Genomic DNA, 24,005 nt, shown 5'->3' with positions numbered 1-24,005 from the left:
ACGTGGATCTCTGTGTGTAAACACAAAGATCCACGTCCTGTCAAGGAGAGGAGACCGATATTGTGTCCCTTATACATAGGGACAACCATCGGTCACCTCCCCCCACAGTAAGAATCACCTAGCAAGGAACACATTTAACCCCTTGATCGCCTCCCTAGTGTTAACCCATTCCCTGCCAGTCACATTTATACAGTAATCGGTGCATATTTATAGCACTGTTCGCTGTATAAATGTGAATGGTCCCAAAAATGTGTCAAAAGTGTCCGATGTGTCCGCCGTAATATCGCAGTCCTGACAAAAATCGCAGATCGCCGCCATTACTAGTAATAAAAAAATAAATGTCATAATTCTATCCCCTATTTTGTAGGCGCTATAGCGTTTGCGCAAACCAATCACACTACGGCCCTTTTGCGATTTTTTTTTACCAAAAATATGTAGAATACATATCGGCCTAAACTGAGAATTTTTTTTTTTTTTTAAATAGGATATTTATTATAACAAAAAGTAAAAAATATATATTTTTTTCAAAATTGTCGGCCTTTTTTTGTTTATAGCACAAAAAATAAAAACCGCAGAGGTGATCAAATACCACCAAAAGAAAGCTCTATTTGTGGGGAAAAAAAGGACGTCAATTTTGTTTGGGAGTCACGTCACACGGCCGTGCAATTGTCATTCAAATCGTGACAGCGCTGAAAGCTGAAATTTCACCTGGGCAGGAAGGGGGTGTATGTGCCCAGTAAGCAAGTAGTTAATGTTGCCTCCTTGGCACTGGTTTTAACCCTATAAAGGCCAAATCACTGCACTGCAACCACAAGCATTGCATACAGTTGCGGCATTAACTTTAATGGATTGCAATAGGCGGTGGCACCCGAATGCAACATGGGTTGCAATACTGGCTGCAGCTGGGGGGGGGGTTGGTTGGGATGGGGAAAGTAAAACCGCATTCTAACCTGCCTGCTTTTACCACCCCATAGCTGCTCGTGTCAGTAAGTCAGTGTATTGCTGCACTTTTCAGAGGAGACAAAATATACACAGAAATCAGAAAAATGTGTTTTTCTCAAGTACATTCACACCAATATTTAGCATTGCAGCTAGTACTTATTGCGCTAGAATTTTTTGTTTGTTTTGCTGTTAAAAACAGGTGTACAGGTTATTCGTGGCTGGCGTTTGGTGTTAAAGCTGCAGTACAGTCATCCCTGCGTTTTCTCCTCAGCATCCCGATGTGCCTGTGCAAATTTCATGTAATTTTTATGAAAAAGGTAATGCTTGCTGCACTGTATGTTAAACTGCATCTTCCAATCGAATTAATTGAAAAGAAGCCTTTCAAACAAAGTAAAAAAATAAATAAAAAATGCAATCAGTGCTAATGAAAGCTTGTGGATAAGCTCTAAATGAAATGTAGTGGTTCGCAATGAAAAGTGTTTGGAAAAAAAAGGGGACATTAAAGGTGCCTGAAGAAATAACAACTATTTCATATATATAGCTAAAAAAAAATGTTTTTATATATGAAATAGTTGTTATTTTTCCAGGCACCTTTAAAGTCTCTTTCTTTCCATTTTCCAAGTTCTTTCAAATATTTGGAATGTGGTGCCTTGCTCCCCCTATCCTTGGCTGACTTTTCCAATTTTTAGATGGAAAGTGTCGTCTCATCCCTTATTTTTCTCCATAGTTAGTGCAGAGGTAAGCCTACATGTCATCAGTTTAGGATTCCTTGTGATGGTGCACATGTATTAATGAAGTCATCCAGCAGGTGGAAGCGATGGCTACCAAAATGCAAGCAAGTAGAATGAAGTTTGTAATGTTAGTTGGTATGTGTTACTGAAACATCATAACCAAAAACAAACTTAAATGTGTCTGCATGGTGTGTTGCACATTTATTTTGGATGTTTGTAGAAATAGAAGGTGACAAGTACTAATTGTGGAGTGGAGCCCTCACAAAGAAACAGCCACAGTGTACATGTGTGACCTATGTAGCTGGTTAAAATCCACTTCTCATTACAACAGAGTCCAGTTGTCATTAACAGCAGAACTACAGGCGAAGGCTGTGGATGTAGCACACGTCTGTCCAAAGTTTGGGATAAAATAATGTAAAAAAAAACAACAGTAGTGGATGTAAACTGCGTACCTTTTGTTTTGAAGGAGAAGTTACAGTAGTTGCAGTGGTACGGCCTGAGGTCTGTGTGCGTACGGATGTGTTTCTTTAACATGCTGGGCTTCTTGCATCGTATTCCACATTCTTCACAAATATATTTTCCTCTTCCTCTACCTCGCACATACACATACTCTTCATTTGACTTATACCTACCAGGAATATTAACACTACATTTAATAACTAGCTACTGAAACAAGGTTTTTATAAGCTGAAATGCAACATTTTTTTGCGACTCTATTTGAGGGCAAACAACATTTAAATAAATGTGAACAATTTCAAATGTCAAAAATAGTATTTTTTTTAATAAATAATAAAAATAGTATTACTGTACATTTTAGATAACAACTACTAACAAGTGCTGTGTGATTTGCGGAAAGCCTAGATATGCAGACAGTATGGGGGTCATTTACGAAAGGCAAATCTACTTTGCAATACAAGTGCACTTGGATATGGAGTCGCTATAGATTTGAGGGGAAGATCTGAAATGAAATGAAGCTCTGCTGATTTTATCATCCAATCATGTGTAAGCTAAAATGCTTATTTTTTATTCTCCTTGCATGTCCCCCTCGGATCTACAGCGACTGCACATGCAGTGCAAAAGTGGATTTGCCTTTCGTAAATGACCCGCTATGAGTTTGCATGTGAGTAAGCCTGTGGCTTTCTAGCAACCAGAGAACTGGGTAGTGCAACATAAGGTTTTAGTGTATTTCCAGGGAAGATAAGCCCCATACAATAAAACGAATGCCTTCTTTGGACATGCAAGACTGACAAATTTAGGACAATTAGGCATCACTTGTACTAGGATTCTATGATTTTTAAAGGTATGAAAGGACAAATTATGCAAGTCAAGACTTTGCATTAGAACACCACACTGGGGAAGGTGCCACTATATCCCAGTTTGAATCAGAGCTGATATGCACATGAGACATACAACATAAATTGTGGATGTATTTTCTGCATCCGAGATAAACAACTACCATGTACAGCGGCTCTCTGCAATAAATGGCTGCATGTGTGTTTACGTGCATAAACCTGCACATGCTTAAAGCTGTATGCCGCTGATTGCAAACTGTGAATAGGGTTGTACACAGGTACACATGCATGGTTTTACGCAACTAGCCGTGTAACCCTGCATACAGCCGCGTACACACATTCATTACTATGGGCGGCTGTACACAGCTAAATATCCTGAGAGCGGATGTATGCTCGCAATTTATGTTGTATGCCCAAAAGCATCCATGTGCATAAGCACTTTAAGTTTCCTATACCCTAACGTTTACATGTTCTTCAAACAGATGTCTTACAGAGGGTGGATAGGGGTATCAGAGTAAGCATAAACCTACATCTCCACTGTAATAAGGAGATCGACTTCCTTTCTCCAGGTCACATGATTCAATGAAATAGTGAATAAAAACTATACCGAGACCCATGTTTGCAATTAATAAATAAATATAGCTGAACTCCAAGATAAGAAAATATTGCCTATATGCAAGAGGTGTGTATTCTTACTGTAATCTTGGTGTACTATGAGTAGTAATTTTCTGCAGGCAGCTAGTAGTGGGTGATCTGCTGGGTCTCTACCGCAGCCCTGCTCTCTGTAGAGGCATGTGTAGCACAATGATATCAGTGCTATTTTTACAAGGTAATTTCCAGGTTTACAAAGGCATTCAATGCAAACAAATTACATTTATATCCTTTGTGGTTTCTGAGGAGTATATTTCAATCTTTACCCAGACTGAACCCAAAGAACAATGTAGAAAATAGGATTTTAATTACAGATTACCTGTAAAATCCTTTTCTTGGAGTACGTCACGGGACACAGAGGTTTAATCATTACACAATGGGTTATATCCACCGTCAGGTGCTGGACACTGGTGTAATCAATTAGACAGGAAGTTTCCTCCCTATATAACCCCTCCCATACTGGGAGCACCTCAGTTTTTGTATGCAAAGCAATAAGTGTCCCAATATCCCCAAATAAGAGGGGCGGGAGCTCTGTCAACACCTCGGCTCGCACAAGGCCCAGATACCATCCAGTTTTGGCGTAATTATTAGGCGTCTTGGATGGATCCAAAAGCGTAGCTCTTTAACCCCTAAAGGCTTCTTAGTAGAGCTTTTCCTTAGCACACCTTGTTCGTGACCAACACCTTAGACACTGGCGAAAAAACTGAGGAGCTCCCAGTATGGGAGGGGTTATATAGGGAGGAAACTTCCTGTCTAATTGATTACACCAGTGTCCAGCACCTGATGGTGGATATAACCCATTATGCAATGATTAAACCTCTGTGTCCCATGATGTATGATAAAGAAATACAATATTAATTACAATAAAAAAAAAAAAAATACTTAGGCATTGTCACCTACTGCAATAAGTCTTAGGGATCTCTTAACCCCCTTAGCGGTATCCCCGAGCGTGACTCGGGGTTGGTTTTCCATGTTAGGATCGGTAACCCCGAGTCACGCTCGGGCTGGACGTGCAGAGTGTGCAGCGGCGCGGCTTACCTTTCGCTGGATCCACAGGCAAGTTACTTACCTTGTCCCTGGATCCAGCGATGCCACCCCGTTGTGTGAGCGAGCGGGACCTCCTCGCTCGATTCACAGTCTCCCCGTGTGCTGCCGATCTCCGTTCCCTGCGACGTTACGACGCACGGGAGCGGAGATCGGCGCCAAATTCAAAAAAGTAAACAAACACTTTACATACAGTATACTGTAATCTTATAGATTACAGTACTGTATGTAAAAAATACACACCCCCCTTGTCCCTAGTGGTCTGCCCAGTGCCCTGCATGTACTTTTATAAAATAAAAAATGTCATTTCTGCCTAAAAACTGTAGATTGTCCAAAAGTGTCCCTTTATGTCAAAAATGGTTTTAGATCAGCTAGAAAACAGCGATAATAAATTATAATCACTTGCAGAAATGTGCGATAGCGATTTGTGGGGAAATTCGTCATAAAAAAAAAAAAAATAATGACAGCGACAATTCTGCAACTGAGCAAATTTCAGTGATTTTGAGTTGATTACATTATTGAATAATTTTTATTATAATTATATTATTATTTGTTATAATTATTTATAATTATTTATTATATTATAATTTATAATTTTGTTTTAAAAAAAAAATCATACCCGGGATGCCTACAAGACTCTTGCTTGGTCAGATTTAAGTGAGTTATTTCTAAAAATTACAGACCTACAGTATAAAACGCCAAATTTCCTTGCAAAATAATTGTACCGCTTTTGGTACGTAATTCCAGACAGAATCATACCGCCAGGGAGGTTAACGGGCTTGACAGGTCTTTCAGCTTCTCATTACAGTACACACTCCTTCCACTCACCCATTTTGAAACTAATAAAAAAACAAAAATGGGTCTCACATTCCTAGCTCCTATCACACTCACCCTCTGAGATCTTCAGTCATTGACAAAGATTAATTTTGCAGAGCAGGCTTTCTGATTTTATGCTGACTCCACTTGTGGCATGCTTATTGTAGATTAGTCCTTCAGGCAATAAGAAAATATATCCAACAACAAGAATTTGGAGTCCTGACATGTGTGCTGTATCAGTAGCAAAGTCAATCCCTTGTGCCTATCACATATATCAATGAGGGGAGGTATTAGCACTTGCATTGATCGCTTCCAGTGGGTCAGAAAAGTGGAGTGTGGCATGAACCACCAAGCTAGCAATTATCAATGAGATATCTACATGTGTAGCACACATGCCAAAAAAATTGCATTATACGTGGAAGTTTATAATAGATAGATAGATAGATAGATAGATAGATAGATAGATAGATAGATAGATAGATAGATAGATAGATAGATAGATAGATAGATAGATGGATAGATAAAAAAAATACTTGCCCTCCATCAAAAATTTTCACTCTTCTTGGCTCATTTCGATTTTGGAAAATTTCCTTCTCTTGTTCACTACTTGCTTCTGCAGTTTTCTGACCTTCAAGTTGATTTACTGAAGACTGGCTTTGAGATGACTAAATCATGACAGAAAAAAGGTTAACTGTAACTTTTAATAAATATGCATGACATACATTAACGTAATATTTGCAATTACTCCCAAACACACAAATTCCAATTGAACAATCCAGTCGTGAAATAAATAAAATGTTTCAGATATGGCTTTTCACACTTGCATCACAAATATCTTCTGTTTATTTTAACCACTTAATGACCAGGCCTATTTTTCAAACTTTTTGTTTACAAGTTAAAATATTTTTTTATATATATTTTTTTCAGACACCCTAGAGAATAAAATGGCAGTCATTGCAATACTTTCGTACTGTATTTGCACAGCAGTCTTAGAAGCGCAATTTTTGGGGAAAAAATACACTTTTTTTAATAAAAAAATAGGACAACAGTAAAGTTAGCCCATTTTTTTTTTTAATATTGTGAAAGATAATGTTATGTCAAATTAATGCTTTAACCCTTAAAAATCTCCAGGCGACGTTTAACATTGTCTACATGTTACCAGTTTTCAGTTACAGAGGAGGTCTTTTGCTATAATTATTGCTTTCGCTGTACCGATTTTAGCGATACCTCACATGTTTGGTTTGAACACTGTTTTCCTATGCGGATAAAACTTAGGTATGCGTTTGCTTCTGCACGTGAGTTTAGTGGGGTGCTAAAATATATATATATATTATTATTATTATTTACTTTACCCTTTTATTTTCACAATGTCCTAAAAAAAAAAAAAAATCGGGTCACTTTTATTCCTTTTACAAGGAATGTAAACATCCCTTGTAATAGAAAAAAAAACATGACAGGACCTCTTTAATGTGAGATCTGTGGTCAAAAAGACCTCAGATCTCACATTTACACTTAAATACAATAACAAAATATATATATATTTTTTGTCAAAGACCATTGGGCGGAAGTGACGTTTGACGTCGCTTCCATCATCCAATGTTATGCAGCCGAGTGGGGGCCACCTTTCCCTTACTGGGCTCCATGCTACTGAGGGGAGAGGATCGGATCGTCTTAGCCGGTACCGGAGCGCGGCGGGAGGGCACCTCTCCCGTCACCGATAAAAATGATCTTGCGGCAAATCTAATGCAGAGACCACTTTTATCTGAAAGAGGACTGGCCGCCATTGAAGAAAATACTGGGGTTATGGCAGCTATCTGACGAGTCAGATAACGAAGGCGGCTGGTCCGTAAGTGGTTAAAGACTAAAAATGCCTTACATGCAATAAATGTATCCTCAAGGCCTTTAGTTTCCTTTTGGTGGTGCTCTTTGTATTGGAACATACATACTGAAAATGTCTCTGAAATTTTTTCAAACACATCTAATATTAAACATGCAAAAACAAACGTTTATTAGAAATATTGAACTTGAAAATATGTCCAATCATAATTAATTTGATTGTAAATACAGTATTTTTAATAAAATCTGCCTAAATTATTGAGAGCCATTATTTTGAATTGCATACTAACAATTCGCAATTAGAAACTTCAAATTGAATGCCTTAATCCAATGCAAAATCCAAAATATGCTGTCATAACAATTTTTTTGTATGATGAAACCCTGTTTAAAAAAATGCTGGATACTTACAATCACAGTTGATGGATAAAAAAAGATTTAAACATAAAAATCTAACACATCCACACACAGACATTAACTCAGCATATTCAGAAGAAAAAGTTCAAGTTTTTGTAAAGGGTAATTTTTTTAAATTAAAATAAAAAACATTCTTCTGTGGTCCATGCACCAGCTTTATCTGCTTCTCCTCTTCTGTGTCTGCCCCCATAGCAAACTGCTTGCTATAGGGGTTGACATGAGGGCTTGATCCAGAGACGGGTTGTGTGCATCTATAGATACACAACTGAGCCTTGTCCTCTGCTCTCTGCTCACAGAATTTAAGTTAGAGTGAGAGAGAGAGAAAAGAGCCCCTACAGAAGGGCAACGTGCTAGATTAAGATAGCATGCAGGGAATGCATTAAAGTGGTTCTAAAGGCTCATGTTTTTTTACCTTCATGCATTCTATGCATGAAGGTTAAAAACCTTATGTGTGTAGCCCCCCCCCCCCCAAATACTTACCTGAGCCCCATCTCGATCCAGGGACTCTCCCACCTCATTGGCTGCTGTCAATCACAGCCAGTGAGCCAATTTGGGAAGAGAGGGAAGGGTTGAGCCGCGGCTCTGCGTGTGAATAGACACACAGAGCCGCGGCTCAGGAATGAGCTTGCTTGTGTGCCAGCAAGGAACCCGAGAAGAGGAGGATTGGGGCTGCTCTATGCAAAACCACTGCACAGAGCAGGGAAGTATGACATGTTTGTTATTTAAAAAAAAAAAAATTTAATATCACTTTATGGTAAAAAAAATGTCTAGGGTTTAGAGCCATTTTAATGAAATAGTTATTCATACAAGTTATCATTAGATTGTCAGGATATCTGACAGATATTTACCTTCTTGGCTAATTTGTTACTTCCTCCTGATCTCTGGGTAATTGCATAGTGAGGGATTTTTCCCTTCACTTGATTTTTAAGAAACACAGGTTCTCCAATTTCCTCTTTATACATGCTCAAATCTAGCTCTTTAAGAACACGTGTACTTTTAGTACAGATATCCTTAGTCTTTGATGTCCTTCCCCTATAACCCTTTCCAAGTCTCACACATGCCTGTCACTGCCGTGAGATTTTTGCCGTGCAGACTCAGTGTTGAACAGAATTTTTTTCAAATTGCAACCAGTCAGGCTTTACTCCGTAGGGGTGGTGCAACCTTTATTTATTTCTATGGAAAGGCAGTCCACCACTTATGCAGGGGCAAGTAATTTATACAGTCATGCTCAAAAGTTTGCATACCCTGGCAGAAATTTTAAAATTTTGCCATCAATATTGAAAATATGACTGATCATGCCAAAAACCCATCTTTTATTTAACGGTAGCCATTTATTATCACATATTATTATGATTTAAAAAGGATCCAAAAAACGAACAGAAATAAATCCAAATGGCTCTCAAAAAGTTTACACACCCTGGAATCTTTGGCCTTGGTACAGACACATAAGGTTGCACACTCAGGTTAAATGGCAATTAAAAGGTTAATTTCCACATTTGTGGCTTTTTAAATCACAATTAGTGTCTGTGTATGAATAGTCAATGAGTTTGTTAGCTCTCACATGGATGCACTAAGCAGGCTAGACACTGAGCCATGAGGCGGTAGAAAAGAACAGTCAAAAGACCTGCGTAACAAGGTAGTGAAACTTTACAAAGATGGAAAAGGATATAAAAAGATATCCAAAGCCTTGAATATGCCAGTCAGTACTGTTTAATCACTTAATAAGAAGTGTAAAATTTGGGGATCTCTTGATACCAAGCCAAGGTCAGGTAGATCAAGAAAGATTTCAGCCACAACTGCCACAGGAACTGTTAGGTATACAAAGAAAAACCCACAGGTAATATCAGGAGAAATACAGGCTGCTCTGGAAAAAGATGGCGTGGTTGTTTTTAACCACTTCCATACTGGACACTTACGCCCCTTCCTGCCCAAGCCAATTTTCAGCTTTCAGCACTGTCGCACTTTGAATGACAATTGCGCGGTCGTGCTACACTGTACCCAAACAATTTTTTTATCATTTTGTTCCCACAAATAGAGCTTTCTTTTGGTGGTATTTGATCACCTCTGCGGTTTTTATTTTTTGCGCTATAAACAAAAGAAGAGTGACAATTTAAAAAAAAAAACACTATTTTTTACTTTTTTATTTAATAAATATCACAATTTTTTTAAAAAAAAACGTTTTTTTTTCCTCAGTTTAGGCCGATATGTATTCTTCTACATATTTTTGGTAAAAAAAAATCGCAATGATCATATATTGATTGGTTTGCGCAAAAGTTATAGCGTTTACAAAATAGCTGATAGATTTATGGCATTTTTATTTTATTAATTTTTTTACTAGTATTGGCGGCGATTTGCGATTTTTTTTACTGTCACCGTGACATTGCGGCGAACACATCGGACACTTTTGACACGTTTTTGGCGCCATTCACATTTTTACAGCGATTAATGCGATAAATATGCACTAATTACTGTATAAATGTGACTGGCATTCAAGGGGTTAACACTAGGGGGTGAGGGAGGGGTTAATATGTATACCTAAATTGTGTTCTAACTGTGGGGAAAGGGGGGTGACTGGGGGAGGTGACCGATCTATGTCCCTATGTACAAGGGACACAGATCGGTCTCCTCTCTCCCCTGACAGGACGTGGAGCTCTGTGTTTACACACAGAGCTCCACGTCTTGTCCCTGTAGCCGCCGATTCCGAGTGCCTGGCGGACATCGCGACCGCCAGGCACGCGCATCGGCATCTCGGGGACGCGCCGGGCGCGCGCGCGCCCCCCAGTGGCCGCAAGAATACAGGACGTCATATGACGTCCTGTTGAATTTTCAGAGTAACCGTGGAGCCGTCATTTGACGATGGCCCGGTACTCTAGTGGTTAAGGAGCACAATACAATGATACTTGAACAAAAAAATAGCTGCATTGACCAGTTGTCAGAAAGAACCCTTTACATACAAGTTCCACAAAAAAAGCCTGGTTACAATATGCCCAATAACAGCTAGCTATGAATAAGCACTGAGATACAGTGCGAAATGCGTCAGCTTTTTTGTTCTGTTTTTGGCCGTGGCATGTATTTTGTGATCCATTTTTAATAAAAGGAGAAGTTTTTTTGGAGTGCGGCTGTCCCAGCCCTTTCTTGTATTCAAACATGCCCAATAACACCTTGACTTTTTTGTGGCATTGGTGCAGTAAAGATTTCCTTCTGGCAGCTCAACCATGCAGCTCTTTTTTGTTCAAATATTGTTGAATTGTGCTCCTTAAAGCGGAGTTCCACCCAAAAGTGGAACTTCCGCTTAATCCACTCCTCGCCCCCTTACATGCCACATTTGGCATGTCATTTTTTGGGGGGGGAGTGGGGGCTTCAGGAGGAGTGGGATTTCCTGTCCCACTTCCTCCTTCCGCCGAGGGGCTGCTAAGGCGAATAGTCTAATCGCCTTTCTGCAGCCCCTCCCTGTAGGCGATTGCCTGTCCAATTGGATGGCGCAGCGCCGCTTGCGCATGCGCAGTGATGCTCGCGCATGCGCAGTGGGTGCCCGGCTGTAAAGCCGAAAGCTGTCACGGTCGGGTGCTCACACTTTAAATGAAGACGCCGGCCGGAGAGGGGGGGAGAGGAGCGGAGCCCCGGCCGGCGCGTCGCTGGAACGTGGAGCAGGTGAGTGTATGTTTATTAACCACTTGACCACCAGGCCTATTCTGGCACTTCTCTCCTTCATGTGAAAATCACAATTTTTTTGCTAGAAAATTAATCAGAACCCCCAAACATTATATATTTTTTTTTAGCAGACATCCTAGGGAATAAAATAACAGTCATTGCAATACTTTTTGTCACACCGTATTTGCGCAGCGGTCTTACAAGCGCACTTTTTTTGGATAAAAATCACTTTTTTTAATTAAAAAATAAGACAACAATATATTTTGCCCAATTTTTTTATATATTGTGAAAGATAATGTTACGCCGAGTAAAATGATACCCAACATGTCACGCTTAAAAATTGCGCCCGCTCGTGGCATGGCGTCAAACTTTTACCCTTAAAAATCTCGATAGGCGACGTTTAAAAAATTCTACAAGTTGCATTTTTTGAGTTGCAGAGTAGGTCTAGGGCTAGAATTATTGCTCTCACTCTAACGATCGCGGCGATACCTCACTTGTGTGGTTTGAATACCGTTTTCATATGCGGGCGCTACTCGCGTATGCGTTCGCTTCTGCGCGCGAGCTCGTCGGGATGGGGCGCTTTAAAAAAAAAATTTTTTGTTTTCTTATTTATTTTTATTTCGTTTTATAATTTTTTACACTGAAATAAAAAAAAAATTACAAGGAATGTAAACATCCCTTGTAATAGAAAAAAGCATGACAGGTCCTCTTAAATATGAGATCTGGGGTCAAAAAGACCTCAGATCTCATATTTAGACTTAAATGCAAAAAAAAAAAAAAAAAAAATTTCATTTTTTCAAATGACAAAAAAAAAAATGTTTCTTTAAGAGGCTGGGCGGGACTGACGTTTTGACGTCACTTCCGCCCAGCAGAGCTATGAGGACGGGTGAAGGAGATTTCTCCTTCAGTCCCGTCCCCGCTCAGCTGCCGGACACATCCGATCCCCTCCGCCGCTACCGACGGCTCCGGTAAGCGGCGGAGGGCGCGGGAGAGCGGCGGGGTCCTCTCCCGCCACCGATAACGGCGATCTCGCGGCGAATCCGCCGCGGAGACCGCCGTTATCGTGTACACCACCGCCCCCTGAAAAGATGAATATCTCGGTTGTGGCAGCAGCTGCTGCCGTTATCGAGATATTCAACTTTAAAAACAGGACGTCTTTTTGACATGGGGCGGTGGTCAAGTGGTTAAAAGCCAGAAGCTACACTTTTGTAGCTGCTGACTTTTAACCACTTCGTTACCGAGCCTGTTTTTCAGATTCAGTGTTTACGAGACTAAAACAGTTTTTTTTGCTAGAATATTACTTAAAACCCCCAAACATTATATATATATATATTTTTTTCTAACACCCTAGAGAATAAAATGGCAGTCATTGCAATACTTTTTGTCACACCGTATTTGCGCAGCGGTCTTACAAGCGCACTTTTTTTGGAAAAAATTCACTTTTTTAAATTAAAAAATAACACAACAATAAATTTGGCCCAATTTTTTTATATATTGTGAAAGATAATGTTACGCCGAGTAAAATGATACCCAACATGTCACGCTTAAAAATTGCGCCCGCTCGTGGCATGGCGTCAAACTTTTACCCTTAAAAATCTTGATAGGCGACGTTTAAAAAATTCTACAGGCTGCATTTTTTGAGTTACAGAGTAGGCCTAAGGCTAAAATTATTGCTCTCGCTCTAACGATCGCGGCGATACCTCACTTGTGTGGTTTGAATACCGTTTTCATATGTCGGCGCTACTCGCGTATACGTTCGCTTCTACGCGCGAGCTCGTCGGGACGGGGCGCTTTAAAAATTTTTTTTTTTGCTTTTCGCATTTATTTTTAATTATTTTACATTTTTTAACAGTGAAATAAAAAAAAATAAAAAAATTATCACTTTTATTCCTATTACAAGGAATGTAAACATCCCTTGTAATAGAAAAAAGCATGACAGGTCCTCTTAAATATGAGATCTGGGGTCAAAAAGACCTCAGATCTCATATTTGGGCTTAAATGCAAAAAAAAAAAAAAATTTGGAAATGTCATTTTTTCAAATGACAAAAAAAAAAAATGTCTCTTTAAGAGGCTGGGCGGGACTGACGTTTTGACGTCACTTCCGCCCAGCAGAGCTATGAGGACGGGTGAAGGAGATTTCTCCTTCAGTCCCGTCCCCGCTCAGCTGCCGGACACATCCGATCCCCTCCGCCGCTACCGACGGCTCCGGTAAGCGGCGGAGGGCGCGGGAGAGCGGCGGGGGCCCTCTCCCGCCACCGATAACGGCGATCTCGCGGCGAATCCGCCGCGGAGACCGCCGTTATCGTGTACACCACCGCCCCCTGAAAAGATGAATATCTCGGTTGTGGCAGCAGCTGCTGCCGTTATCGAGATATTCAACTTTAAAAACAGGACGTCTTTTTGACATGGGGCGGTGGTCAAGTGGTTAAAAGCCAGAAGCTACACTTTTGTAGCTGCTGACTTTTAACCACTTCGTTACCGAGCCTGTTTTTCAGATTCAGTGTTTACGAGACTAAAACAGTTTTTTTTGCTAGAATATTACTTAAAACCCCCAAACATTATATATATATATTTTTTTCTAACACCCTAGAGAATAAAATGGCAGTCATTGCAATACTTTTTGTCACACCGTATTTGCGCAGCGGTCTTACAAGCGCACTTTTTTTGGAAAAAATTCACTTTTTTAAATTAAAAAATAACACAACAATAAATTTGGCCCAATTTTTTTATATATTGTGAAAGATAATGTTACGCCGAGTAAAATGATACCCAACATGTCACGCTTAAAAATTGCGCCCGCTCGTGGCATGGCGTCAAACTTTTACCCTTAAAAATCTTGATAGGCGACGTTTAAAAAATTCTACAGGCTGCATTTTTTGAGTTACAGAGTAGGCCTAAGGCTAAAATTATTGCTCTCGCTCTAACGATCGCGGCGATACCTCACTTGTGTGGTTTGAATACCGTTTTCATATGTCGGCGCTACTCGCGTATACGTTCGCTTCTACGCGCGAGCTCGTCGGGACGGGGCGCTTTAAAAAATTTTTTTTTTGCTTTTCGCATTTATTTTTAATTATTTTACATTTTTTAACAGTGAAATAAAAAAAAATAAAAAAATTATCACTTTTATTCCTATTACAAGGAATGTAAACATCCCTTGTAATAGAAAAAAGCATGACAGGTCCTCTTAAATATGAGATCTGGGGTCAAAAAGACCTCAGATCTCATATTTGGGCTTAAATGCAAAAAAAAAAAAAAAATTTGGAAATGTCATTTTTTCAAATGACAAAAAAAAAAAATGTCTCTTTAAGAGGCTGGGCGGGACTGACGTTTTGACGTCACTTCCGCCCAGCAGAGCTATGGGGGACGGGCGAAGGAGATTTTTCCTTCAGTCTCGTCCCCGCTCAGCTGCCGGATGGTCGCGATCCCCTCCGCCGCTACCGACGGCTCCGGTAAGCGGCGGAGGGCGCGGAACAGCGGCGGGAGGGGGGGGGGGCCCCTCTTCCGCCACCGATAACGCCGATCTTGCGGCGAATTCGCCGCGGAGACCGCCGTTATCGTGTACAGGACCGTCGGCACTAAAGATGGATACCTCAGTTGTGGCAGCAGCTGCTGCCGTTACTGAGATATCCATCTTTAAAAACAGGACGTCATTTGACTATGGGCCAGTAACGAAGTGGTTAATAAACATAAAAAATGACTGGAACACCCCTTTAAAAACAACCACACTGTCTTTTTGGAAAGCAGCCTATATTTCTCCTGTGGTTACCTGTGGGTTTTTATTTGTATCCAGAGCAATTCTTCTGACAGTTGTGGCTGCAATCTTTCTTGGTCTACCTGACCTTGGCTATCCAAAGAGCCCCCAATTTTTAACTTCCTAATAAGTGATTAAACAGTACTGACTGGCATATTCAAGGCTTTTTATATGTTTATCTTTTTATATCCTTTTTCCCAGCTTTGTAAAGTTTCAATACCTTGTTACGCAGGTCTTTTGGCTGTTCTTTTCTACCTCTTCATGGCTCAGTGCATCCATGTGAGAGTAAAACAAACCAATTGACTTTTTATACACAGACACTAATTGCGATTTAAAAAGCCAAAACAGTGGGAAATTAACCTTTAAGTGCCATTTTAACCTGTGTGTGCCACCTTTTGTGTCTGTACCAAGGCCACACATTCCAGGGTATGTAAACTTTTAACCAGGGCCATTTGGGTGATTTCAGTTATTATTATTTAAAAAGGATCCAAAAAACTATGTGATAATAAATGGCTTCATGCGATTAACCACTTTAATACCGGGCACTTTCTCCCCTTCCTGCCCAGAACAATTTCAAGCTTTTAGCGCTGTCGCACTTTGAATGACAATCACGTGGTTATGCAATGCTGTACCCAAACTAAATTTTATCATTTTCTTCCCACAAATAGAGCTTTCTTTTGGTGGTATTTGATCACCACTGAGGTTTTTATTTTTCTAAACAAACTTAAAAATTCTGACATTTTTGAAAAAACAAAAAAAGGTTTTCTTTGCTTCTGTTATAGAATTTTGTTTTCTCCTTCAATGATGGGCACTGATGAGGCTGCACTAATGGGTACTGACAAGGCAGCACTGATGGGCACTTATATGTAGAATTGATGGACACCGATAGGCGGCACTGATAGGCTACACTGATATGCAGCACTGATGGACACTGATAGGGCGCACTGATAGATGGCAATGGATAGGCAGCACTGATGAGGAGGTACTGACATGCATTACTGATTGGCATCTGAAGGGCATTGACAGGCATTACTGATGGGGCACTGATTGACACGTTTATGGGCACAGACTGGCAGCTGATGCGCACCGATTGGCAACTATGGTGTCACTTCTAATGTGGGCTGTGCTGATAATCAATGTGCCGATTATCAGCACAGACCCCCCCCCTCTGACAGGGAGAGCCGCCAATCGGCTCTCCCTGTCAGCACGAACCGAGGAAAGACGTTTGGGGTCACTTCCTGGTTCACGCGATGATCAGCTGTGATGAGTCACTCCGTCAGAGGCTCCTTACCACGATCGGACACCCAGTCAGGATAACAAAACCAACACCCGGCCGTCATTCTGCTATAGGCCGGTTGGGAAGTGGTTAAATAAAAGACAGTTTGTTGGCGTGATCAGTCATATTTTCAATAATAATGCCAAAATTTCACAATTTCTGCCAAGGTATGCAAACTTTAGAGCACAACTGTATATGTGACTTGCAAAAGGAGTTGGGGGAGTCTACTAAGGATAACAGACGATAAGTACAGGTGTCCAAATTTCACCTCTGAAATTAGAGATGCTAGAGCAAAAAATATGGGGAGAGGAAGAGGACATATCCTTCTGGCAATATGGTGGTATTTGGAGAGATTATAATCGTAGATCTACTTTTTAATAAGAGTAGAAAGAAGCTGTAATTTTGATGGCCCCCAATAACATCTTTGCACATAAAAATGCACATTTTTATTACACACATTGATGAACAGAGACATGCATTTTTATTGCACATTCTCATCATGTGTGCTTTGCTGCAAAGCAAATGAAAATGCAACTAATGAAAATATGTGAATGGGGCCTTAAGCTTCCTACTCTCTCCTATAGTTTCACATATTGAGTTGAATTGAGTTGGGATAAATAATATTTTATATTGATCCTCAAGTAATTATTTTATTACCTCTTTTGCATTTCTCTTCCATTTGCTTGAATACACCAAGATGTCATGCCTAGAGTGAGAGGTTTTCACTGAAGTAAACATGTACTTCTCACACTTCTGCTTTGAATTTAACAGTGACAGAGCCACTTTGGTGGGTAATCCAAGTGGGTTTGGATTATTAGAACCGATAGTCCAGGAAGCATAGGCAGATGTCTTTTGGTCATTCTGTGGAAGATGGATTGGCTTCCTCTTCAGCAGGTAACACCACGTGAAACTTGTTGATGTTTTCAGGCTTGGAAAAGACAACCTATGCATATCCCCTGCATTTACCACTGATATTGCTGCACCAAGTTTTATTTGGCCTTGAATATTAACTGCTTTAATATTAACAGATGACCTCTCTTGGCTACTATATGCAGGCTTCAAAGAGCATGCTTGAGTGCTGGTAGAAGGTTCTGGTGACATTCTTACACTGGGACCAGAAAGTTCAGGAGATTTATTTTTCTCACATTCAATTGTTTCTTTCACATCGGAAATGGGTTTTGCAGAGGAATGGAAGCTGGTGATCTGTGACCCCAAAGATCGATCTTCGGGGTTATACTTTCCAGGATTAACATCCTTATCCAAGCTTTCACCTGGGTCTGTAGTGCAAAACTGTCTTACTAGCATCGGCTTTCTTTGTTTACCAGGCTCCATAGCATTCATGCTCATCAAATGCACTTGCTGACCACTAGTATTACTTGCAGCCCCACTTTCATCCTTTACACGCTTTTGCTGTTTCTCCATAGCAATATCAAGGCTGTTGGCTGGTGAAAGCATTCGCTTGCTTGAGGCTGAAGTCTCTTGCTGAGGGACTAGGCCAGCTACTGGAGCTTTTTGAGGTGCAGATCGTGGAAGACAACTTTCTGAGTTTTTGGGAGAGCTTACATGAGGTCTGCTGGACTCCTCATTAGGCTTTGGCATCTGTACTGGTTCCTTCTCTGTCACAGTACCTGAACTGGCTTTAAAAATCATTTGATTCCCATGGTCTTGTGTTACTAAAATCTCAGGGAGAGAAGTAATTGGAGGAAACCCGTAATATAGAGAATTGCTGTAGTTATGAACTGGAACAACTATTGAATGTGTGGTTTGTAAATTACAATACAGTTTGCCTTGTTTTTGCATGGTCATACATATACTGGGTCTACTGTCTGTAGTATCGGTCTTTAAATTCCAAGATGTGCTACTAAGTCTATTGTCTTCAGAAGAGCTATTTGGCAAAATCATTGCAATTGGTTTTGAAGCACAAAACTGGTTCTCTTGGATTTTCTGACATTCAAGTTGATATTTGGGAGCAAAACTTGTTTTACCTTCATCCTTTTTGTGAGACACATACTTATCTTTTAAGTCAATTTGAAACATGCTTTGCTTTCCAACGGTTATATATTTTTTAAATAAGTTAGTATTAGTTGAATTTATTGAAACATTAACATCACTATGTGGAGCAAGCTTTGAGGTTTCAGCTGAAAAATGTTTGTCGGTTATAAGATTTTGCTTAGAGGATTCTTTTGGGCACACTGTAAATTCCATTAATGATCTGTTTACTGCATGCATGCTTTGCTGTGACAATACAGGTGTTTCTGACTGATGGACTTTGGGTTTAGAAGTAGCAACACCAGTTTCTGCAATATTTAAAGATATCTGCTTTACAAGTGGTCCCCTCCTCCTTTCTAATAGGGGTATATGTCCAGTATTTGTTCTACACACAAAAGATGATCTTGAAGTCATAATATTAGTTGGCGACATAGATCTTGATCTAGACATGCTACCGCAGTCAAATGATTTACTTCTGTAGTCTGAGACTTCCATTGATGGTTGTGTGCAGTTTATTTGCTCCGATGCAGCTCTCCTCATTTCCCTTGGAACTCCAAACGCATTTAAACCTGTTGGAATTGTAAGAAACTCTGACGATTTGTTTATACTATCTGTTTTTGAGAAACTCTCAGTTTTTGAAGTCTCTTCTTTGTCAAATGAAGCTGAAAAACTTGAGGCACGGGATAAACTGCTCTCTCGGCTCAGGCTTCTTGAATAGGTAGACTCAAAACTTGATTCAGCAGATGAGTTATCAAGATCAGCCAAACGAATTCTTTTCTTTTTGGGAGGGAGTTTTTCGGTAGGCAAACTGGAGAGACTTCCACTGCGTTGTGGCCAGCTAAATTTTTCTTGAGGTTCTGGCTCATTTCCTTGAGCTTCTGGATCTTTATCTGGTTCTTCTGTAACCAATATCTCTGGAACCTGAATGTTATGTTGGCGAACCAGACGAGATTGAGGAGCTGATGCTGTTCTTTCTGTAAGTGCACTTTGTTGGCTTTCATGGACTTCTGTTTTTGATGTGTCAACTGATCCACCCAAAGAGCTATGAGAGGCATGATGGGGTTTTTCGTCTTTAACATTAACTGTATTCATGGGATTCTTTGCATTACACTTCTGATGATCATAAAATGGTACCGGTGAAACTCTTTCAACAGATTCTGATTTCTCAAATGAGTTGGGTCTACTCAATGAATTTGTGTGTTGAATTACTGAAATACCAGTTCCCTGACATTTAAGTTCCACTTTTTCTGTTAAAATTAAGTTTGTGTTCTTGTCTACCCCAAGCATCTTCATATCAGTATTTGTTTCGGTGTTTCTTGCTACCAACTGTATTTGAGGACTTGAAACAGTACATGATTGTGAGCCTAAAATTGTGATAGTAGATGAGGATTTTGTGCTAGCTACATTTTTCAGAGGTTCCATATTTTCTGGAGTTAGACGACATTCACTTTGTTGGGGTTCATCATCATCACCTACACTTTTCATCTTTCTTCGTTTCCTGATAAGCAGTGGCTGTTCCAAAGTTCCAGCTGAAGTACCAACTCTATAATGAAGAATTTGAGGCTGAGAAGTAGTTGAAGCTGTGCTATGCTCAGTTTCTCGAGCTATAGTTTTGCTCTTTGGTCCATGTAACTCAGAACAGTAAAACTTCTTATGATTTTCAAAATTCTCTCGCTTTCGGTACCTATTTCTACATGTTTCACATTCAAACATTGTACCACGACCCTGATGTGTTTTTTTCATTTTGTCTAAGCTAGACCCTTGCACAAAAGATTTACTTCTAGGCAGCAAGACATCCTGCAATAATTTATTTGTAGGATAACTTTCATCAACCGATCGAGCAGGTCCCAGACCACAAGGTTCAGTGGTTGAGGAGTCTTCAACAGCAGCCTGTCTAACAAGAGTGCGAGAATGAACTGTTTGCTGGGGCATAGGTGGTCCTGAAACAAACACATCATCATAAAGAGTACCTATTTTGTCATCAAATGACTGGCTTCCTCGAAGAGGATGGGAAGCTGGAATTACAGGGGGGATAGCTGAATACCCTGTTGTGGGCATTGAATTGCTTCTTGTAATTGGTAAACAGTCAATGGAAGGGTATTGTGAAGGAACAGAAAGAAAAAAAACTTGTTTGGACTTGTCTGTTGGTGTAAAAGGGGACTTTGGTATGTCAGAACTGGAACTTGTACGTCTTCCTGGGGGTTTTAGATCAAACTGGAAGGAATCTTTAAATATATAAGACTTTGGTGAATCAATGCTGCCTCTTCTCGACAATGAGGTTCTCCTTGGCTTCACACTGTCTAGTTGTTTGTCATCAACCAAAGCTTCATTGTCTGAAATTAACTTTGAAATACGTTCTTCAAGCGTTCTTGATCCTAATGGAGGCCGCATTATTCCTGTAGCAGAAGGTGGTTTCTCAACACATACTGGTTGTACTACAATTGTCCCATGAACAGCTGGGTGTGCCAAAGAACTTACATTTTTAGTCAGATCTTTTTCAATGGAGGGCAAAAGTTTAACAAAAGGCGATGGAGAAGTCATAGCTTGATCTGCACTCTCTGACCTGGAGAAATAGCCAGAGTCTGTGCTTCCTAAACTTCGAGGACTTAAGAGACATTTGCTCTGCTGCTCTTGGGAGCAATCAGTAGCTTGCTGTCTCTGCAGCTGTGCATGAGAAGGTATATTTGTTGGCTGTTTGCTTTCAGCTTGAACTAGTTCACATATTTTATGAGAGGACTGCTCTAATTCGCTTAATGAGCACATTCGCAAAACATTTAAGGGCTTGTTTTTTGTTTTTAATTCTGCCATTTGTGCTACAAAATGTTCAGAAGTAGATTCTAAAACTTTTGGGCTATCAGCTCTCAACGGAGAAACACTGACTGGATAAACAACAACTTTAGGTAATTCTGTCAGTTTTGCCTCTATTCGGTTGTCAGAACTGTCTTGCAACATTGCAACGGGGCTGTTTGAGGAAGACCTTCCTTCTTTCTGTGAAATGCTGTCAGATGCAGATGCCATTTTTACATTTTCTGGGAATTCCATGCTTGAAAGGCTTTGATCTTCTTGCCTTTCCTCTGAAGTATACTCCTCATCACTTTCTCCACTGTCATCTGCATCTGAACTAATAAAAAGTGCTTTTTCAGAATCCTGTGAAAGGAGCATGCCACCAGAATCTGTTCGAATACCTAGTCCAAGTTTAATGGCATGTGCATGAGACTTTTTGTGCTTGTACAAATTACTTTTTGTTTTGAAAGAAAATCCACATGTTACACAAGGGTATGGACGTTCCCCAGTATGTGATCGAATGTGCTTTAGGAGAACACTGGGTTTTGCACACGCCCTGTTACAATATTCACATATGTATTTACCTTGTTTCTTGGGTTTTTGATCCTTCAAAACAATATTGCACATTTGCTCCCCAGTAATAAGTGAGGCGACTTGGGTTACACTGTATGTGGAGTTTAAAGACAGATTTGAAGAATTGGATAAAGAATTTACTGGCAGAGAAAGAACCTGAGTTACTGTATTAGTTGAAGAACTAACTAGGGAAGAAGTTACAGCTACATGATAAACTTGTTCATGTTTGGTTTTGTCCAGAGCACTGGAGTACCCTGAACAGGCAGCAGGTATTTGCATCTCGCACTGTTCTTCCTTAATACCTAAATGGCCCTGGGTATTTGGAGAGTGTTTAATTGACATGCAAGGCTGACCACTCTGAGGTCTATGATGATAATGTAAATATTTAGCACTTGATTCCCTTTGAGACGAAGAAGATGGGCTTGACTTTATGTACGTTACTGAAGGTGCTGGATTGTTATTATGCCCCTGCTTTTCCGTTTGAGTGCCACAAGGTGCCCGAGACTGGTTCAAAGTGTTGAGTTCAGGCTCCATTGCTTTTAATAAAACATCAAAAGCTGAATTTGCACATGAATACTGCTTATTGGTGTTCTCCGGGTTACGATTTGCACTTTTCCCACTGACTGGTAATGTACTAGAAGCACTAGTTTCCTTAATTAAAGTCATTTTGCCACCAAATTCAAAGCTTTCAGTTCTCCCGTTGCATAAGTCTGGTGGAACAGACAGTTTTTTAGCCTGCATTGACACCACAGACTTGGCAGACTGTCCAGTTAGCTCAGAATTGGCACCTTTGCTTTGTCTGATGTTTTGCTTTTGTAGTTCTACCAGCAAGAGCTCCTTCTCTTTTGAATGACCGGATCCTGAGGGGGTAGAGTTGGATGATGTGTAGGAGTCTAGATCATGCCTTTGCTTCTCCTTGGTGACATTCTTTAATGGTGACTTAGGTATTTTCTTTAGGTGGTTTTCTGTTACAATTTTTTTCCTCTTCACACCTTTAATAGTGTCAGAGCAACTTCGGGAGCCAAAAGCAACAATTTCTAAAATATAAAGAAAATAATAAATAAATCATTGACAGGACTTTATCTTTTTTTCTACAAATAAAAAAGACAAATAAACTAGCAATAGTTATTCGCAAACACACTTGAAAAAGTGCTTAAACCTCTGTCTAACTTTGTTAAATGTACTGGATTACTGAGTTAAGTCCAATGAGGTGCATGTCACCTTGTGGACTTATCTCAAGGCTGAGAGCATAGAAAACTGGGACTGATGAGTCCGAGACCTTCATAAGGTTCAGAGGCTGAACCTAGGCAAATTACTCCCTCATCTTACAGCCCAAGATTTGCACCAATTATGCTTTTTCTACCAAATTAAAGCAGCACAAGTGAACAATTTTGGCTAATACAGGCAAACAATGCAAATAAACAGTGGCTATAATTATTGCACCAAGCATTTGGATCAAGAGATGATATACAGGTACTCCTCACTTAATGACCAGGTTCTGTTCCAACGACCAAGTCATTAGACAAATTGATTGTTAAACGAGGAGTCACAAGAAATCAGTATTTTAAGCATTCTTAACTATTGTACTGTACTGTGAAAAAAAAGATCTAAACACAAAACTCCAGCTCAATAATGTTGTTTTAATTTTCATAAGTACAGAACACAAATGAAAATTCTGTACTGTACTGTAGAATACAATACAATGATGTACAGTGTGTTGTTCAGGTGGGGAGAGCTGGTCGTAAGTCCGAGCAGACGTTAAACAGGTAAGTCGTTAAAAGAGGAGTATCTGTATAAGTAGGTAAATGACACAAGCATGCATGAAATAAAAATAACATCAGTGACTTTTTTATTTTTAGCAGAATTACTCTTAAACTTCTAATCTGACAGGACGACAAGGTTAGCCCAGAGACGTACAAAGGCAGCAGTGGGAACAAAGTGGATTGCAAAGCTAAAAGTGGTTTTTGGGTAATGGAGATTTAAGTAATGATGTTTATGACTGGGCAGTTTCTGGTGAGAAGGTACACTTGATCTTTTCCCAATGCATTTATATGAAGAAATGAAAATAATTCTGCAAGTGACACAACATACACTGGAGGATGTAGAATTTTTATAATTTTTTTGAAGACTGGGCAATTTCATTTTCCATTTCCTGGAGTAGGATCCACAGACAATGGGCGCAGAATACCTAGTATTTGTGCAGACCTCACCTTAGAGAGAAGAAACAATGTATAGCCCATTTTCTGTCTCGCATA

The 24,005-nt window shown here is 40.0% G+C and overlaps 1 protein-coding gene across 3 annotated transcripts in view; it reads right to left on the bottom strand.

Moving 5' to 3' along the window:
- Window positions 1-24,005, bottom strand: part of HIVEP1 (HIVEP zinc finger 1) — a 246,496-nt gene that overhangs the window by 41,032 nt on the left and 181,459 nt on the right. For all 3 annotated transcript variants that reach the window (XM_040353728.1, XM_040353729.1, XM_040353730.1), the window contains 3 exons: window positions 17,062-22,787; window positions 6,014-6,141; window positions 2,126-2,301 (listed from right to left, as the gene is read on the bottom strand). In XM_040353728.1, coding sequence (XP_040209662.1) covers window positions 2,126-2,301; window positions 6,014-6,141; window positions 17,062-22,787 — 6,030 coding nt within the window. The remainder of the gene's footprint in view (window positions 1-2,125; window positions 2,302-6,013; window positions 6,142-17,061; window positions 22,788-24,005) is intronic.

Source organism: Rana temporaria, chromosome 5 (assembly GCF_905171775.1).
Source record: "Rana temporaria chromosome 5, aRanTem1.1, whole genome shotgun sequence".
NCBI classification, from domain to species: domain Eukaryota; kingdom Metazoa; phylum Chordata; class Amphibia; order Anura; family Ranidae; genus Rana; species Rana temporaria.
This window is presented reverse-complemented; position numbering and strand designations above follow the sequence as displayed.